This window comes from Pelodiscus sinensis, chromosome 3 (genome assembly GCF_052426305.1).
Source record: "Pelodiscus sinensis isolate ZL-2025 chromosome 3, ASM5242630v1, whole genome shotgun sequence".
Classification (NCBI taxonomy): domain Eukaryota; kingdom Metazoa; phylum Chordata; order Testudines; family Trionychidae; genus Pelodiscus; species Pelodiscus sinensis.
Window position 1 is genome coordinate 116,765,909 of NC_143054.1, and position 19,308 is coordinate 116,785,216.

Consider the following 19,308-nt stretch of genomic DNA (forward strand, 5'->3'; position numbering starts at 1 on the left):
GCTCACTGTAACTACTTAAATCAGCAACTTCTCAAACCAATTAAGGCAAAGGATTCTGGGACGGACATACTCTACATGACAAAGTAGTGATTTCTAGGCTCTGGCACTGTATTAAAATTGTTTATTGAAAGCTGCTGAATCTCACAGTGGTATGAAGGGCAACTCAGAGTCATCAATGTGAAAGGAAAAAAAATTAGTTTCTTTTTCAATCCTTCAATCTCAACTGATTCCCGATGAGTTATAGCAAAAGTGTGCAGTCTTACCCCACAGCCCAGTCCATTGCTTGGCTCACATACTATTTTCCTCATTTCTGGTTCAGGAAGAAGGCCAGCTCCACAACCTGGAGCTGAACACAGCACTCCACCCATCTGCAGCACACATTCTTCTGCACCATAGCGCTGGTAGCGGTTGTACTGCAAGGCAAAACACATGTATGGCTGTTCAGAGAGACTGGGCCCTGGGGGAAATATCCCCAACTTTTCTGCTCCAGTTTATCTTGCTAAATGAGTCTAGCACTTCCAAAATTTTACCCAGTAACTTCAGGTTATTTGTCAGATGTTTGGAACATAAGAGTACTGCACATTGATTCAATAAAGTAAATGCCACAATGTTTCATTCTACATTAAATACAAATTGGGAGAGGAAATCCAAGAGCTGTAGCCAGAAATTAACAGCATAATGTGTCAGAGCCACACTGTCCCACAATTACACAACATTCTTGTGAAAAGCATACTCCAGGTAGATAAACTGAGCCAAAAAAATCTTTCTCTGGGTAGCAATTTATTTTAATATCATGAGCAGGTATTTCTGTGGCTCTTATGGAGTGTCAGTGTTTCACAGACACTCTTTTAGTAGCCTCACAACACCCTGGAGGAAACATCTTCATTTTTCAGATGGGGATATCAGAAAGTTAAGTGACCTCTCCAAGTTTGCACAGGAAGTCCATGCCAGGGTCAGAAATAATACTCGAATACTTCAAATCCTAGCCAAATTTTAAACTTTGGAAAATGTTGATAATTATTATTAGCTTCAACATGTTTTAAACAGTGCATGCCAATTAACACATTTTTAAACCGCTGTTTATTTCAAAGTGTAAACAGACCTTAAGACAGTTCAGTGGAATGACGGTATTAAAATACAGCCAACAGATCAGCCTACCCTAATATTCGCTTGTGTCCATTAGCCATTCTGACACATTCAGATTTCATAAAAGTTTAGCTTTAGTTTTTTAACAATAAGATTCTAGCGCTTATGGCTGTGAAGAAAAGCTTAAAAAGTTACATGAGGGTAAACCAATGCTGAGTTTTCTTCTCAAGTCTGCAGAGAGTCTGAAACAATAAAAGACACTTTAATGTCCTCATTATTGCACTGTCAATCACTGCAAAGGGTGATATGGTTTTCAAAGAAAAGTCCAGAGAGAGGTGAGAATTGGGAATTTGCAACTGTGGAGAAGGAAGTGCAAAGTGAAGAACAGAGAGGAAAGACAGGGAAGAAGGACAGAAACAGACAAAGGAAGGTGGGGAAAAGGAAAAGAAACAAAGGGTAGAAATAACAGTGGTCCAAATGGTGGGTATATTTTTCCACTGAGTGGCAGTTGATTAAGTATGTAACAAATAATAGTAACTAGAAGTTTCATTATTATGTAAAGGCCAATTTCTATCCTTGAACTATGTATGGCATACTTTTCCGTGTTGCCAACAGGCCTTCTGCTGAGGATGGAGTGTACACAGTGCAAAATTAATGCCTCGACCCATAGACCACAAGCAAAACTGGAATTTGGCTCTCTCCCCAGAATGAGTTTGCCACGGTCTGGTCTCGATGCAATCTACACTGGTATAACATGCACACTGCAGGCACAGGAAGAAGTATAAGTTACATCAACTCAAACTTCCTGGTCCACATACCGGACTTTTAGTCTCTGGTGTAGCTGCAAAAATATAAACCACTAAAGTAGTCATGATTTATGCCACTGCCATAACTAGTTTACCCTGGTTTTAAATTTGGATAAGCTAAATGGATACAAATCAGGTTGCACCAGTTTAACTCATGTCTATGCTAGGGTTTTGTATTGATGCAGCTCTACCAATGGTAAGTAAAAGTAGAGAGTAAAGCACGTCTCAGTGAATGTGGCCATTGTACAGTGAATACATAAAAGGAAAAAAAATAAAAGACAAGAGAGAAATGAGTTGGGTGACTTTTCTCAGAAGATGGGGAAATGAGTTGAGTGTATGCAAATAACACAGAATTTAGTGTTAAATCACAGCTTGAATAAAAAATTTTACCTAATTATAACTCATGAAAATGTTGTATTACCAAAACCACAACCACAACTATTGAAAAATGAAGCAATCCGTCCAAATCCCTACGCAAGGAGGATGCAAATAACCACTTCAATATAAACACAGAGGCTCCCATGCACATTTTGCAGATACAGTTAAGGAGGCCTTTCATCATTTTGTAGAAGTTACATGCTGCAGTAATACATTCTTTTTCACGGTATTTTAAAAACAAGTATGAGAGTTTTGAAAGCCACAGCCAAGTGACATAGTATCCATGTTCAAATAATAATCCTGTTTATTAAATCTTTTCCAAACAGTTTGGAAAATCTATAAAAATACACCACTCTATATTAAACAAAACAAAGTAGAAAACCTAAAGGGAGAAATGCCCTTTTATAGAAGAATCACTCAGTGTATGAGAGGCATGGGGATTAACATCTTACATGCTTTATAGCCTTTTTGTTAGAAAGGAATTTGAAGACATCAGCAATTAGAGGGTTCCTTTGAATGTGGGGACTCACTGAGTCAAATAATATTTAACATTATTATGCATGAACCCATTTATCCCAGCATTATGGGATAAATATTTAATGTTGGAATCTATCAGTTTTCAACCGAGTGTGCAGTAAATATGTTGAATGCTCGGAGTCATTCTGCTGGCCTTGAACGGAAGTGCTGGTAATCGCAGCTGCAAAGCTCTCCGAGGACCTCATTTTAGTTCAGAGCACAGAATGGACCTGAAGGTGAAGACGGATATTGTCTTACCCTATCTTAAAAGGTAACATTCAAATGTGCTGAATGTTGGATTGTTAATAGCTTCCTATTATAGACACAAACACCAGCAGCAATACTAAATTTGAGGGTCTGTCACCATTTCCATTAGAAATCCTGAGCTGAAAAGAGAAAATGATTTCCAATCTCAAACTGGGCATAAAGAAGTCAGCAAGATTCCCCCTTTAATAAAGGAATTTTCATGACAAAAACCAATGTTGTCCCTATAAGATATAGGCAAGAAAATTAATTTACAGGGTTCATGGGGAGAAAGAGTCAAATTTCATCCAGAAAATTTGACATTTTATACTGGTTCAGCACAGAAATTGTGTCAAATCATTATACAATTATAGCACTGGCAAGTGTGATTTTCGTATCATAAAAACCAAACACACGGATCAACTGGAAAACAGAGAAAAACCTACTAAATGCTTTGTACGTTCTGTTATCTAGTTATAAACCTGTCTCCTACTTCTAATGCTCATTAAATTTACAAAGGTGTTATTTTCCAATATTTTTCTTTTCTGTCTTTACTGTAAATCAATTAAAATGAAGAAGCAGAATCTGTATAAGTTCATTGTCTTTACAAAAATCAGTTATATTCTAATACATATTATGTTATGGTTAAAGAACAAAATACCTTTCTTTATATTAAGGGTTCATTTATAAATAGCTTACAAAGGGTTAATATACAACACATAATTTTTTGAATAACTGTCAGTAAAATCCAAGAGGGGAACAGACTGCTATCAGAGGGCAGCCTCAACTGCAATCCCCTCTTGCAATATGCCATGGCATGATTAGTACAGTGATTACTCCACTGAGGTAACCCAAAGACTCTACTTTGGGCTGTCTTGCTTCACATTAGAACCTCTCCATGGGGCTGGGTATATTACAAGAACACTGTGCAAACAATCCAAAATTTCAAGTCCCAAAACAATACTTTGCACAAATAACCTTTAAAATCACATACCCTCGGCCACTAATATAACACAGACCACATTCTAGTGTCTTCCATCACACCTAGGTTCTTTATTAGTCCTCTTCTGTCCCTTTTTCAGGACAGCCCCTGCAGCCCTTCCAGCTAGAGTGCAACCTACTCTTTCTAGCAGGAACCTCTACAGCACCTCTGATGGGTGATCATCCTCCCAAAATGAGTAATCCTCACTCTTCCTCACCCTCTCTTTTTGTTCTTCTGGGTCCAGCTCTTCAGTACAAAGATGTTAGTTTATAAACCTCACCAATGCTCCCCCTTCCTTCACTCCTTTCCAGCCCTTCACTCCTTTTGCTGGTATTCCAGCCTTCAGTCCTTTCCAGCACTCTGTCTTGGGGAAACCAGCCAGCAGACCCTTCCTGCTGCTCTCCTTTCCTTCAGCCTTCTCCCAAGAAACACATTCTGTATCGGGCAGCTCTCATTTGTCTCTTTTCCTAACTCACACTCAGGCAGCTCTGGTTCACTGGGTCTCAAACTTCTAAGGTGTTGCCCTACCTCCTAATTGACCTAATGGAAGCACCTGTTCTAGCAAAGGAAAACTAGATCCACTTCCCATTCTGGAACCAGCCACTCTGACACAATTGCATACAACCATGGGTTATAACTCTCTAATCTTCTATTTAGCATAATGTGTATCTCATAGAACTCCTGTCTATGACATGTTTATAACAGGTGACATTTTCATAAGCACCCAAGTGACTTAGGAGCTTAACTCATTTTTAGAAACGATGGGCAAAATTCACTTTTGAAATAGGCCTTCGATTCCTAAATCACATAGGCACCTTTCAAAAATATTAACCATCTATTTATCATTTATTGGCACCTTATTAAGGATACATCCATAAATGATATCAAGTGGTACTGAACAAACTATATAAGTATATTCCATCTTTTCAGATAAACTTCTGAATGATCCAACTAATGGGGCACTGGACTAGACAGCTACTCAAGAGATTTTGGTTCAATTTTTGAGTCAGCCACACAGTTTGTGGGTAGCTTTAGGTACAACACTTGGATCTACTCTGTAACTCCTTTTCCCATCTGCAAAATGGGGGGTGATACTTCCCTACATCATAGGGACGTTGCAAGGATAAAAATCCATTAATAGATGAGAGATCATCCGGTCCTAGGGTTATAAGGGCCATATAAACCAAAAGAAATTAAAGTTTCTCCAAACAACCATTTAATCATGACAGCAGGCATGAAAGGAATTAAGCACAACTCTTCTACTATCATTAGAAACTAGCTTTAATAGTAATCTGATATGAGTTTGTGAGGCATTTGGAAACTGCTGTGATGAAGAAATAACTATAAGTAAAAAACTGAAGATTGGTGATTTTCAAACATGCAAAAAGAAAAAAAAAGAAAAAAACTTGTCCAGGTTGGAACTTCCTGGTCAATTCCAGCTCCTCTGCTTCTGATCCCTCTGCTGAAAGCCCTGGCCCTGGCCACCAAGCTCCTTATCCTTGTCCCAGCTCCGCTGCCAGCCCCAGCCGCTAGGCTCCCGCTGCCTCCCCTTGACCATGGGAGTCCCAGCTCCCGGGGCTCTCTGGTCCAGTGACATCCACAGTCCGGCCAGACCAAAGAGTCACAGACCAGGGAGGTTTAACCTGTATTGTATAAATTTTCCAATTAACTGTATTTAAAAATGTTTAAAATACACTTAAAATTGTGATTAATTTTTGGTGACAAGCACTCCATCAACTAAGTCTTTTGGATGAAACATGTCAATGGTAAAGCAGAACAACTCGACAAGGAGTTCTGGAAGGAATGGAAAAAGGGCAGGTAGCCTATTACTTTTATGACTCAAATTTGAATGCAGCAATGTTGCTAATAGTAAAAAATCATAACTTCTGAGGGTATTGCCAGAATTTGGACAGTTAGCATATTTGGAACTTCAAAGGGTCAATGTACCAAAGTTTAAAGCAATGGTTAACATAACTGACTAGCAAACCCAAATTTAGAAGGTGGGTGTTTACATCATCCAACTTGATGACCAAAAAGCCACATTCCACAGACATAAAAAAGGTATGCCAGCCAAAAAGGTTAAAAGAAGATTTGGAAGTGTTGCTAAAACACAAAATCTACTATATATTTGAGAGAGTTTCTCTCTGTGTGTGTGTGTGTGTGTTTGTCTGTTCAAGAACTTGTACTAAGCAGTAAGAACTAGGACCACCAACTTTGGTATACAGTTTTCTCTTATCATAACTTAAAGCAAGGTAAGAGTTTTGTTGTGCTAGGAAAATGGGATGTGCCTGGAATGGGACTGCTTCTCAGAAAACCATAGATAAAGGAAATAGAATCACCCAGCAAGTGAAAGGAGCTGGTTGGGGTCATGCCCCCCATTTCAGGACCTTCCCCAGCCCTGAGCTTCTCACCCCACAGTTGACCTTTAGGGGAGACGGGCAGGGCTGAAGTTTCCCCCTCAATTCATACAGGAACATTGCTGGCCGTTCCTCTTCATCAATGAGTGAGGGGAAGTGCACAGTTTGCTGCATATCTCACTCTGGCTGGGTGATGAAGGAGGCAGATGAACCTGGACCTGCATTCCTTCCCTGGCTATGCCTGCTGGAACTGTAGCAGCCATGGAGAGGCTCTTGTCAGGTGTCCCCAAGCTACTGCAGTGAGAGAGGGCTGGAATAGTCTTCTCTCCTTGTGGTAGCCTGCATTCTGAATTCTTTATCCCCATTCCCACCCCAGAGCAATGATTTAAATGAAGCATGTACCTTTTCATTTTATTTTCCAACAAATAAAAATGAATTGAGTTAAGGTCTTGAACAATGCTGGGTAAATTTTCTAGCATCAATATATAAAAGGACAGAAAAACAGAGGAAACAGGTAATAAATATAAGCTCAAGTTAAAAAATGTAGGTGTCAAGGAAAGCTAAAGGAATCAATGAAATCTCAATGGCCACTAAGGTTAAACACAATATGATAGCATTTAAAAGCATATTAGGAACCCAAACCAACAAAAATCTCCAAGTTGGGTATAAGTTTATTACTAGATGTGGATGATAACAATATAAATAATGCTGTAAAAAAGGCAGAAATGTTCAAAAGGTATTTTTCTGCATTTGGAATGAAACAGGAGAAAGCATCTATTCCATGTGATGCTGTGGATGGAATAGAAAATTTACCATCTGTGATAAAGGAGGATGTGAATCGACATCTGCTCAAATTAAACATTTTCACATCCACCGACCTGGACAACTTCCATTTCAGAGTCTTGAAAGAACTAGCTGAAGTACTCTCTGAATTACTGTTATTTTTTTAAAAAATATTGAAAGCCTGGGCCAAATCCAAAGGACTGGAGGCCTACCAATTTAGTTCTAATATTTAAAAAGTGTTAAAAGGATTAACCTGATGTTGGTTCTGAATAAAATATTGGAAGGGTTAATTTGGGACTCTACGCATAAAGAATTAGAGGCAAAAATAGAATTAACATCAGTCAGCATAATTTCATGGAAGATTGCGTCTTGTCAAATCAACCCATTGTCTTTAAAAAAACCAAACCAATCCTAGAATAATAGGTCTGCTTAAGAAAGACAACTGTGGTAATATAGTATACCTGGATTTCCCTGTCTCCACTATAGGAAAACTTGGTGCGGCTATGATTAATGCAGCAGCATTAATTCAGTGGGTCTGGTGACAATGGAATAAGTTGATAAAGAGAGCACTCTCCCATCAACTTCAGTATTCTACCACAGTGAGAAACAGAAATTATATAAATGGAAGCACATCTCCCGATGCTGTAGAATGGTGTAAAAACCGCATTAAGTCGAGATAAATTTAAGTTACATAACTTACAATGACTTAATCCTCTAGTATAAACAGGACCTTAGTTCCACATGACATTTTGAACAAAAGCTTACATTATGTGGATTTAAGAGGGCACATGTTAGATAGTTTAAAAATTGCTATACTAACAAACATCAAAATATAGCTGTTAATGAGGAGGCATTAACAAGTGGGAGAATTTCTAGCAGAGTTCCAAAGGGACTGGTTCTTAGTCTTACTTTATTCAATATTTTTATCAATAATCTAGATCACTGGTTTTCAAACTTGGGTCATGGCCCCACAACACTTTGTTTATTCAAGTGTCTGTAGTCATAAAGCCTTTGCGCTCCCATTGGCTGTTTCCAGCCAAGGGGAGTTGACGCCAGCCATTCAGCTATTATTTCTCTGACCGTGACTTGTAAATCCACCTCTCAGCACCTGTTCTCAACTCATTTATGGAGCATCTGATCTCCATCCAATTCTCAACTCAATCATTGCATATGCCAGCTCACACCCAAACTCTCACTCTCTGAAACTGAGATGTGTGCCTGAACTCCTGATCCCTCCCTACCCCTTAAGTACTGGAACAAGTTACCTAGAGCACTTGTGAAATCTTTCCTTATTTGGAGAAGAACAGGTAAAATAAACACCTGTCAGGGATGGTCTAGTTCTTGGGTTCTCAACCATTTTCTTTCTGAGGTTCCTCCCCAACAGGCTATATAAACTCCATAGTCTATCTGTGCAACCACTGTTTTTCTACATATAAAAGCCAGGAGCTACCCTGTCTAGTGGGTAGGAAGCAGGGCAATTGCCCAAAGCCCTATGCAATAGGGGGGCCTGCAAAGCTAAGTTGCTCAAGCTTCAGCTTTCTGCCCCGGATCCTAGCAAGTCTAATACTGACCCTGCTTCAAGGACCCCCTAAAATCTGCTTGCAGGACCCCAGATCCCTTACTGATAACTACTGGTCTAGATAATAGTCTTGCTTCAGTGCAGGGGACTGGCCTAGATGACCTAACAAGGTCCCTTCCAATCCTGCACTTCCTCGATTATTTTTACCCCCAGCATTCTCTCAGCACTATTGTCACATCTCATATAACATAAACAGGGTTCTAGTAAAGCAATCACTCATATAAAAGGTGGTGCAGTTACATAGTATCCTGGGGCAGTGCTTCCTCAAAGTTCCAACACTGAGGGAGATCCTCCACATAAAATCTCCTACTACACAAAAGAGTTTTGCTGAAGAATGCAATGCCTCCCTGAAGGCTAACTCTGATTCAGGGGGGATCCAAAATGTTCCCGAAGAAAAGACGGTGAAGAGTTGTAGTAGCAGTAGCTGATAAGCAATCTGTTAACATGGATCATTCCCCTGTCAAAATATCAAGAAATTGGCCAGTACATTCTGCAACACTTTTAAACTGACAATACAGCAGGGAGGACTAGCTATATATTGTTGAGCAGCTTCTTTTCTTCCAACTAGTCTGTAATTTGCTTTTTCTATAGTCTGTCCTGTTGGGGGCACTCAGGTACAGCAGCAGATTTCTCCTGCATTATTTGTTTTCCCTTTTACCCCACACATACAGCTATTTTATTCATGAATCACAATATTCCATTTAAACAATTAAACGTGATTTTTTTATCACTTTCAGGGGGGGAAAAGAGAAAAGTTTGTCAAAGTCATTAGGAAGAATACGTAACAGTTCCATAAAGTTTACCAATAATCTTGCTGTGTTTGTATATTGTAGCGTTTAGGTCTGAATCAAAGCAAACTCTCTCTTCTTTCTTGCTTATTGTTGAATTGTTTGTCTTACACAGTATTTGGACATAGCCAAATCTTGTTACGCTTGTTGCATCTTTAGCATATTTTTGTAGTCAGTTTGTAATATCATTACTCATTAACTCATTTCTGTTTAATCAGAGATAGCCAGCCTGACAGGAGAAATAGCTGCTCTGAAGGAGACTTTCTAACATTGTTTCATTTTTCAGTGGTTCCTTAGGCAATAATCTTTCCTTCCAGTCCTCATCATCTGTCTTGCACCTATGAAGTCAAGTGGTTAGATAGAGGGTTGGACCTTATCCAAGGGAAAATGAGAGAATGAAAGAATGATGACATCCAACTGCACAGGGAAAGAAATCCCACACTGCTAAAATCTCAACCTTTACATGCAGAAGTTTAGATTTTAGTTCTGCTGATGCAGACGGTCCTGGAGATTCTCTTTATGTTCACTGGCTCGTACAGAAAAAGAGCTTTGTACACTGGGGGTACGTCTAGACTATAGGCTTCTGTCGACAAAGAGCATCTAGACTACATCCAGTTCTGTCAACAAAGCAAGCCGCTTTGTTGACATGAGAGTGTAGACACAAAGGACAGTGTAGATGCAATAACGCCTTCTGTCCACAGAACTCTGTCAACAAAAGGCATTATTCCTCATAGAATGAGGTTTACCGCCGTCGACAAAACTGCCAAGTTCTATAGATGTTATGTCGACAGAACTTGGCGGTAGTGTAGACGCAGGTATAGTTTTGTCGACAAAAGTGGACTTTTGTCAACAAAACCCTGTAGTCTGGACATACCCTGGGAGAACTTGTACAACAGAGCCCCAAACCAACCAGAACTATTCTTGATGCATTTCCTTCATGTTATAGTACAACAGGAAACCACAAGTCAGATAATGAAAAACTAAAGCACTAGGATGTCATCTCTCCTGCAATTGTTTCTGAGCAAGTTTGCCTTTGGAGACTAGAGCTGTATGAATAATCAATTTTTTGATTCACCAGAAAAACTGAAAAAAAAAGAAAATATTTCTTTTAGATACAAAAGACATTATTTTCAGTTGCCTCAGACATTATAACTCCTTTTTAAAGAAATTTTTGAACCAGAGAAGATGGCATCCCCCTGATACCTATGTGAGAAAACATTAGTCCCTACTTCACTCAATCAGAGCAGATATTTGAATGTTGGTCTCCAACATCCTGACATCCATAACCTCTGGGCTGTAATGAAGTGTGGCAATACCATCTCTGCCTCCTTCATTTTATTAATGGTGTACATGTTCCCCTTGCAAATCTAGCTCAAACACATATTTCCTTACAGAAATGTCAATACAGTTCATTTTGACATTTACAAAATATCTGATAGGGATGTCAACATGCAGTTGACTACATGATTAACCAATAAGCCTGGACTTATTGTTTAATCCTATAGACTACACATATCCCTTCCCTTGTTGTCTCTGTATCAGAGACAGCAAGGGGGAGGGGAGGGAGAGAGGCAGGAGCTGATGCCTGTGTGGAGAAGGTTTTTAAACTGGCTTTCTATGCATGCTAGCTCTGCAGAGCCGCCTCCCCTCCTTGCTGCCTCCCATAGAGGCAGCAGTGTGGGGGAGAGGGGTAGGGGAGGCTGCCACAGAGCAGCCTGTGTTCAAGGTGGGCCCAGACTCACTGTGGTCAGAGGCTGCTCCATGGTAGGCCAGCGCAGCTTCTGTGCACCAGGAGCTTGGGCCACCAGTGGACAGGGGCAGCAGGTGGGAGCCGGTCTGCGAGGGGCGCCAATTTTAAACTGGCTCTCCTCACAGACCAGATCCTGCTTTCCACTCCACACTGCTGCATCTGATAGACAGGCAGCAGTTTGGGGTGACAGGGGGCTCCTCAGGAGTGGAGCCATAAGCACACTGCCTGCCAGCGCCGTCCCCAGCGAATATCGAAATCGTATAATCACTAAGTTTTGATGCGGTTACATGATTATTCAATTACTCTATATCTAACTTCCCTAATACCTGACCAATTAACCAAAACAGACACGAATCTGTGAAATGTTTTGGCTGACTCACCCAAAACTGCATTTTTCAGCAATAAAAAACTTCAGATATAAAAGCTTCACTCAGCTCTACTAGGAATTTTACCACTAAGGACAAAAAGCAGAACACAGACGAGGAAGAGCAATAATCTTTTGCCATCCATTTGTGTTGCTTTACCAATATACTGTATAAAAACTGTTTACTACTATTAACTGATTTATGAAAACTAAAAAGTCCACAAAAAATGTTTGGAGACTTCTAACAAGTTATTTTTATTTAAACAAATCCAGGTTATGCCAGTTTCTCTTATTTTTGCTTAATTGTATGAAGTTTTACAAGAGTCAAGCTAAACTTTTTACCTTTTACCTACTTGAGGTAATGAAGGATATAGGCTTCTCACAAAACTCTAGGGTTCATTTAACTGAGGTTACCTTCTGTACCACCAATCTAAATACTCTTGTGGGTGGCCCATTAGCCATTGCTATGGAACTCCTTTCCACCAGATACCAGAATGACCATGAAACTTACCATCCTATAAATAAAATGTAAAAAAAAATATCTTTCCACTAGTTTCCTCCTCCCTGTTCATGTTTGGATCAAGTACCCATGCACATACATTCAGCATGTTCTCCAACAGTTTGCCCTGCAAGGTGCCAAGCGTCCTCATTTCCCATTGGCTTCAATAAGAGGTCAGCGTGTTCAGCACCTCGCAGGGCCAAGACCCAGATGGAGGAGATGACAACACTGTATGTGGGTGTGTATATGTGTGGAGGAAGGGCAAGAGAATTTCATATTTGCTTTATCTGAATTTGCAGGAGCTCTGATATCACAATGACTGACACTTCAAAAATGGAACTAGACTAGACATAAGGTAAGGTGCATCTAGTCTCCTCAGGCTGTTGAGAAGAGGATGGGTTAAGTGGGTGTAAGGGGTTAAGATGAGTAGAAACTGTTAGTCCCAACTGGCAAGTTGACATTCTATTGTATACATGAATAGAGTGTATGGCAGACACATTTTTAAAAATTGAAAAAAGTAAAATAAGCATTGTATAGTCATATAAGTGAGGAAATGTCTGGGTTTTTCCTTTCTTGACCTTGACTGTTGTAGAAACTGTTTCCTAATTAAGATGTATGTTAGTTTTCTTCATTTTTTCAGACTAAAGACTTTCTCTTATTATTTGCTTCTCAACTGTTAATAGTAGAAATATGTATATTAATTCCAAGCAGTGTAACAAGAGTCATCAGGAGACTTGTTACAATTTTGCTTTCGTAAGTAGATAACATAACTACAGTAATCTCTGTACTTAAGTGTGTCACAGTTTCAGTGTTAGCTGCACCCTTCACACACACACACACACACACACACACACACACACACACACACACACACACACACACACACACACACACAGATTTCCTGTAGGGTGCCATCATAAGGTTTCCAGCTCCCAGCTGTCACCTTTCTCAAGTGCAGACCCATGTCTCTCACCATCCAGTCTATGGGTTTAGGCTTACAGTCCCTCTGCACTTCATGTGGCTTCCTGAGCAGGGCAGACTGGGGTCCAGCCAGGGGCATTAATAGTGAAGAGGTTAGAGAGCCATGTCCCCCACATTTCTAAAAGTGGGAGGGTCATGCCTGCCCACTTTTTAATATGAATGTAGTTTGAGGGCAAGGGGCCACATTGCCCCTCCCCACAACTGCAAACCTCAGGCAGGCATGGAACAGTGTCAACATGGGCTGTGCTATGCAGCGGGGAAGCTGATACGGTAATCAGCTCTCCCACCGTGAAGTGCAGCCCACTAGGCATTGTGAGGCTTAGATTGTTTAATATTTATGAGGTGCTCTCATAGAAAATGCTACATTAATTCAAAGTATTGTTATAGTTTTGAATAATAAATAGGCCTGTTAAAAACACAGAAAAGTTCTGGACCACAAAAAGATATAGATTATATCAAAGACATCTTTAACTATCAGTCCACTAGGCAGACTTCATCCTTGTATTTTCTTGTTTGCCTATCTGCCACTTTACAGTGCCTGTTTACTGCTGGAGTCCTGAGTTGAAAAGCTGTGGCAGATAGCAGATGTACCAATTAATAACCTGTCAAGGCTGATGGATAGAATAAAAAAAATATTCTCACACACATCTCCTGTGAGTTTTTCTTCCCCATTTCAAGACACTGGGGGTCATGAGACACACTCTGCTTCCCCGGAGAGAGAAGAAACTGTCTCATTAGTGTCTATCTTTCATGACACTATGACGTTTCCTTTGAGATGTTAACTCACCTGTTCTTCTCCTAGAATTCGGAAGTGATGAAGCTCTTTAATCAAGGAATCTGGACATCCAGCTGTTGGAAAAAAACAAAGAAATGAATTTCAGAATTCACTGTTCATGTTTTTGGGCTGCAATGTACCGTGCACAGATGCAGAGAGGACAGGATATACAGATCACATTAGACAAAAAAAGATTACATGAAACAGATTAGAAAGATAAGCTACAGTTCTATGAGCATCTGAGCACTGAAAGCCATCTATCAAAACAAATCCTACCACATTTGTGAACGCACTTCCAGAAATGCTTTGAAAGGTTATTTTCTGTATATTTTAGACCTTACCCCAAAGGACTACAAACAAGAAAGAGAGAGAGAAAAGAAAAGGGCAGTAACTTCTGCCAGATACTGCTAGCCCCTAAGTGTAGGAGTCAACATATTGTAATTAGAGGGATTCACATCAAAACCCTGGAACTGAACATAGCTGAATTTGGATCCAAATAATGGCGTAGGTCCATTTCTAAGCTTTCCTCAATTCTATGCAGGATTGCACAGATTCTGTGGGACCCAAATGCCATTATACTTTCTGGCCATCTCCAGTATAATCCACTTAGCACATGTAATTGTCACTTCTTTATGTAAAACATAAACCAAATATGTATCAGAGGGGAGAGGCTTTTGCTACTGGATTAGAGCTAGATTTTTATAGCTCTTGCACCTCAGCATAGGGGAAAAGAAATAAGCTCTCCACTACCACTCCTACGTTTACGCCCTTGCTCACATCGTGATTCCATCCACAGTGGGGAGAATCACAGAATAGAATCATAGAATCATAGAATAATAGGACTGGAAGGGACCTCAAGAGGTCATCGAGTCCAGCCCCCCGCCCTCAAGGCAGGACCAAGCTCCGTCTACACCATCCCTGACAGATGTCTATCTAACCTGTTCTTAAATATCTCTAGAGAGGGAGATTCCACCACCTCCCTTGGCAATTTATTCCAATATTTGACCACCCTGACAGTTAGGAATTTTTTCCTAATGTCCAATCTAAACCTCCCCTGCTGCACTTTAAGCCCATTACTCCTTGTCCTAACCTCAGAAACCAAGAGGAACAAATTTTCTCCTTCCTCCTTGTGACACCCTTTTAGATATTTGAAAACCGCTATCGTGTCCCCCCTTAATCTTCTTTTTTCCAAACTAAACAAGCCCAGTTCATGAAGCCTGGCTTCATAGGTCATGTTCTCTAAACCTTTAATCATTCTTGTCGCTCTTCTCTGTACCCTTTCCAATTTCTCCACATCTTTCTGGAAATGCGGCGCCCAGAACTGGACACAGTACTCCAGCTGAGGCCTAACTAGTGCAGAGTAGAGCGGCAGAATGACTTCACGAGTTTTGCTTACAACACACCTGTTGATACAACCTAGAATCATATTTGCTTTTTTTGCAACAGCATCACACTGTTGACTCATATTCAACTTGTGGTCCACTATGACCCCTAGATCCCTTTCCGCCATGCTCCTTCCTAGACAGTCGCTTCCCATCTTGTATGTATGGAACTGATTGTTCCTTCCTAAGTGGAGCACTTTGCATTTCTCTTTATTAAACCTCATCCTGTTTACCTCTGACCATTTCTCTAACTTGCTAAGGTCATTTTGAATTATGTCCCTATCCTCCAAAGAAGTTGCAACCCCACCCAGTTTGGTATCATCGGCAAACTTAATAAGCGTACTCTCTATCCCAATATCTACATCATTGATGAAGATATTGAACAGTACGGGTCCCAAAACAGACCCTTGCGGAACTCCGCTTGTTATCCCTTTCCAGCAGGATTTAGCACCGTTAACAACAACTCTCTGACTACGGTTATCCAGCCAATTATGCACCCACCTTATCGTGGCCCTATCTAAGTTATATTTGCCTAGTTTATCAATAAGAATATCATGCGAGACCGTATCAAATGCCTTACTAAAGTCTAGGTATATGACATCCACTGCTTCTCCCTTATCCACAAGGCTCGTTATCCCATCAAAGAAAGCTATCAGATTAGTTTGGCATGACTTGTTCTTCACAAACCCATGCTGGCTATTCCCTATCATTTTATTACCTTCCAAGTATTTGCATATGATTTCCTTAATTACCTGCTCCATTATCTTCCCTGGGACAGACGTTAAACTGACCGGTCTGTAGTTTCCTGGGTTGTTCTTATTCCCCTTTTTATAGATGGGCACAATATTTGCCCTTTTCCAGTCTTCTGGAATCTCCCCTGTCTGCCAAGAGAGGTTACTTCCTGGTAACCCTGTTGTAAAATTCTGGACAAGGACGATCAGAGAGCAGCAGTGTGAGGAAATACCCTTATCTTAGCTCCCTTGCTCACAAACCAGGGTATCTGACTGCGCACATAAGTAAGAGGCGTTGAGTGACAAGGAGGTGGGCAGCCAGGCCTCATGGGTGCATTGACTGCATTCAAAAGGGGGGAGGTATCAGAAACCAAGGGTTAGGGTGAGAGCCAGAGGTAGGGTGATCAGATAGAAATGTGAAAATATTGGCACTGTCCCTATGAAACTGACACACCTGATCACCCTCACCAGAGGCAATAGAAGCCAGAGGTAAGAGTCAAGCTGGAGATTAGAAACTAGGTCCCAGAGCCAAAGCTGGAGGCAGGAACTAGAACATAGAGCTAAGGGTCAGAGCCAGAATCATCTGGAGCAAGCAGAGTAACAGGCAAGAATCAGTCTCAGGTTGGGAAAGGGCTCAGGCAAGGAAGAAGCATTAGGAATAAAGCAACCATGGAGTAGTCATAGTGGTTGATATGAGTGTTGAAACGTCAGAAAGCTACTACTCCTGCTGGCTTAAGAGCCAGTCTCCTGATCTCTCCAGCCAATCAGGTGGAATAGCAAATCAGGCAGACTGCTGCAGCCCAGCTCTGCTTATTAGGTTGCTTGGGAACTAGCTTGCTGATGGCCCCGATTGATGAGGCCAGGAGAGAAACGGGGAAACTGCTCCATGAAAAAGGGGTTAAGAAATGTTTTCCTCTTCCATGGCAAGGGAGGAACTGCAATTCTCTGGGTCTGCCCAGTGCCAATACAGCTACCAAAAGTTACCATCTCATCCTCACTAGAGCAGTACAGATGACTCTGAAGATGGTTTTCTGGATCTCTCAGTAGTAGAGCTTCACAACAACAGATATTCAGCAGCACTCAGAACAATAATAATAATTGCTTCATTAGTACCTCATTTCTTGTTAAGTTCCATTGTTTCTTCCCTTTTATTTAAAATGATTCCTATCTTAAACTCTCTTCCTTGTCCATCTCCTTTGTGCACATACAACTAGAGCTGGGCAAAAATGATCCACTCATTTTTTTCAGTAGAAAATGCAGATTTGGACCAAAATATGTTGTTAATTCATGTCAATTTTGCTAAATTGTTTCAGTTAAAAAAGGCATTTAGAAATCTTCACAGTGTTTTGTTTTGACAGTTTCTGGACAAAATGTTTAAATGTTATATTTTGAAAAAAGAAGTATAAAATCAATAACAAACATTTAAGGATGAACAATGTTTCATTCAATCCAAAATGAATTTTTCTTCACAACTTTCAGAGCCACCAAAATTAAAAAAAAAATGAGTTGGGGTTGACTCAAAACTATCTGTTTGCCAATTTTTCAAAAAGACAGCAGACTGGAAAATCAGTTAATCCCATAGCTCTGCATGTAACCTTGACTGCATTTAAAAGGGAATTTTAAGTCATCCATATTTAACCTTTTCCTACTCATTTTATCCTTCCCATTTCCTGGGCTTGCAACACCAGCATTGTTATCTTTCTTCTTATTTTCCCCACACTCAGTTTCTATCTACTTCATTTCTCTTCTTACTCCTTCATATATGTATTAGCCAGCCCTTAATTACTATTACCAATGCAGAAACACATATCCTGGCCTTGTTCACCTCTCACCTTGACAATCATAGCTTTCTTCATTCTAGTCTCACTGGATTTTAACTCTGGACCCTCCAATTTAATCACAAACAAACGACTCCAACCACAACACTACCTTCTTAAACCAGGACCTGACTGACAGCCCATTAACATGAATGTAGACTCGCATTGACTTCACTGGCTTAGGATAAAACCTTGCTGCATAAAAAATAAAGCTCCTCTTTCTCATCTTCAAGGCTCCACATAAACTTTCCCTAATTTAAATCTGTTATTTTTTTCCTAACATGATCCTGCCCCCAAAAATATGCATTTACCACACGGTGCTGTTCGATAACCAAAATAGTATACTATTATGTGATAATTCCTGGCAAATGTTAACTTGTCTAATAATCACTAAAATATTTCTCACATCTCATTTGCTCTCGGTCTTCCTCCCAATCCTCTCTCAATGCACTCATCTCTCTTGCTCAGCTCCACACAGTGTTTCTGTCTTCCTGTTCACCTAAGACCTCTGTTTTTATCCTTCAATTACCTTCCTAAAACCCACTTCTTCCAGAAATCTTCCCTACTTTTTTCGTATCTGTAATTTCCACTTGTGTTCTTTTGTCTCACCTTTGTCTTGTCTCTATGGGTATGTCTACACAGCAAAGTTATTTCAAAAGAACAGCCGTTATTTCAAAATAACTTTCCTAGCATCTACACAGCCAAACCGCTATTTTGAAATTAAATCAAAACTGCGGAGTGCTTATTTCAAATTTGGTAAACCTCATTCCATGAGGAATAATGCCAAATTTGAAATAGCTAAATCGAAATAAGCGCAGTATAGATGCTTATTTCGAAATAGGGGGCCTCCAGCCCTTCCCAGGGTGCCCTGGTGGCCACTCTGGGCAAAACCAGGAAAACTCCTCTCCCTCCCCCCTTCCCCGGAGTCCTTAAAGGCAGTTTGAGGCAGCTCCCACTCCCGGGGATAGCAGGACATTCCGAACATGGCCTGTGTGCAAGCACATTGGCTCTGATGGTGCAGGGAATGGTCACCCTCACCTTCCAGAAGGGAACTGGGCTTCAACCACTGTGTCCCCAGGGATAACTGACGACTTCTCTTGTTTCTCCACAGCCGCACCAGCAGAGCATGCAGGGCTCACCACCCCGCCTGGGTCATGCTCCTGCACCCGAGGGCTCCGCAGGCCTACCTGTGCAGTGGAGGGGTACCAACAGCAGTACCTGGGGACACTGCGAGCCCTGCACTGCATCCTCCAGCACTGAGTGCAAGAAGACTTGCAGCTCTGGCGGGAGCAGCTTGCCCAGGGCCGTGCCATTTGCCAGCACCTGCAGACCCAGCGCCTACTGCCTCCCCAGCTACCGCTCCTCCTCCATCTCCTCTACACCCTCCATCCCCTCCCTAACCCCCCAGGGAAGCCAGGGCCCCCGCACTCATGGAGCTGGGAGACAGTTGGCCCCACGCGACCCCCCAACTATGAGCCCTGAGCTTCCCCT

General features: G+C 41.0%; 1 protein-coding gene across 4 annotated transcripts in view; it reads right to left on the bottom strand.

Annotated features, from left to right (window-relative positions):
- The window catches only part of PRKN (parkin RBR E3 ubiquitin protein ligase), a 1,204,231-nt gene that overhangs the window by 181,105 nt on the left and 1,003,818 nt on the right, over positions 1-19,308 (bottom strand). For all 4 annotated transcript variants that reach the window (XM_075924578.2, XM_075924580.2, XM_075924581.2 and 1 more), the window contains 2 exons: positions 13,900-13,961; positions 264-413 (listed from right to left, as the gene is read on the bottom strand). In XM_075924578.2, coding sequence (XP_075780693.2) covers positions 264-413; positions 13,900-13,961 — 212 coding nt within the window. The remainder of the gene's footprint in view (positions 1-263; positions 414-13,899; positions 13,962-19,308) is intronic.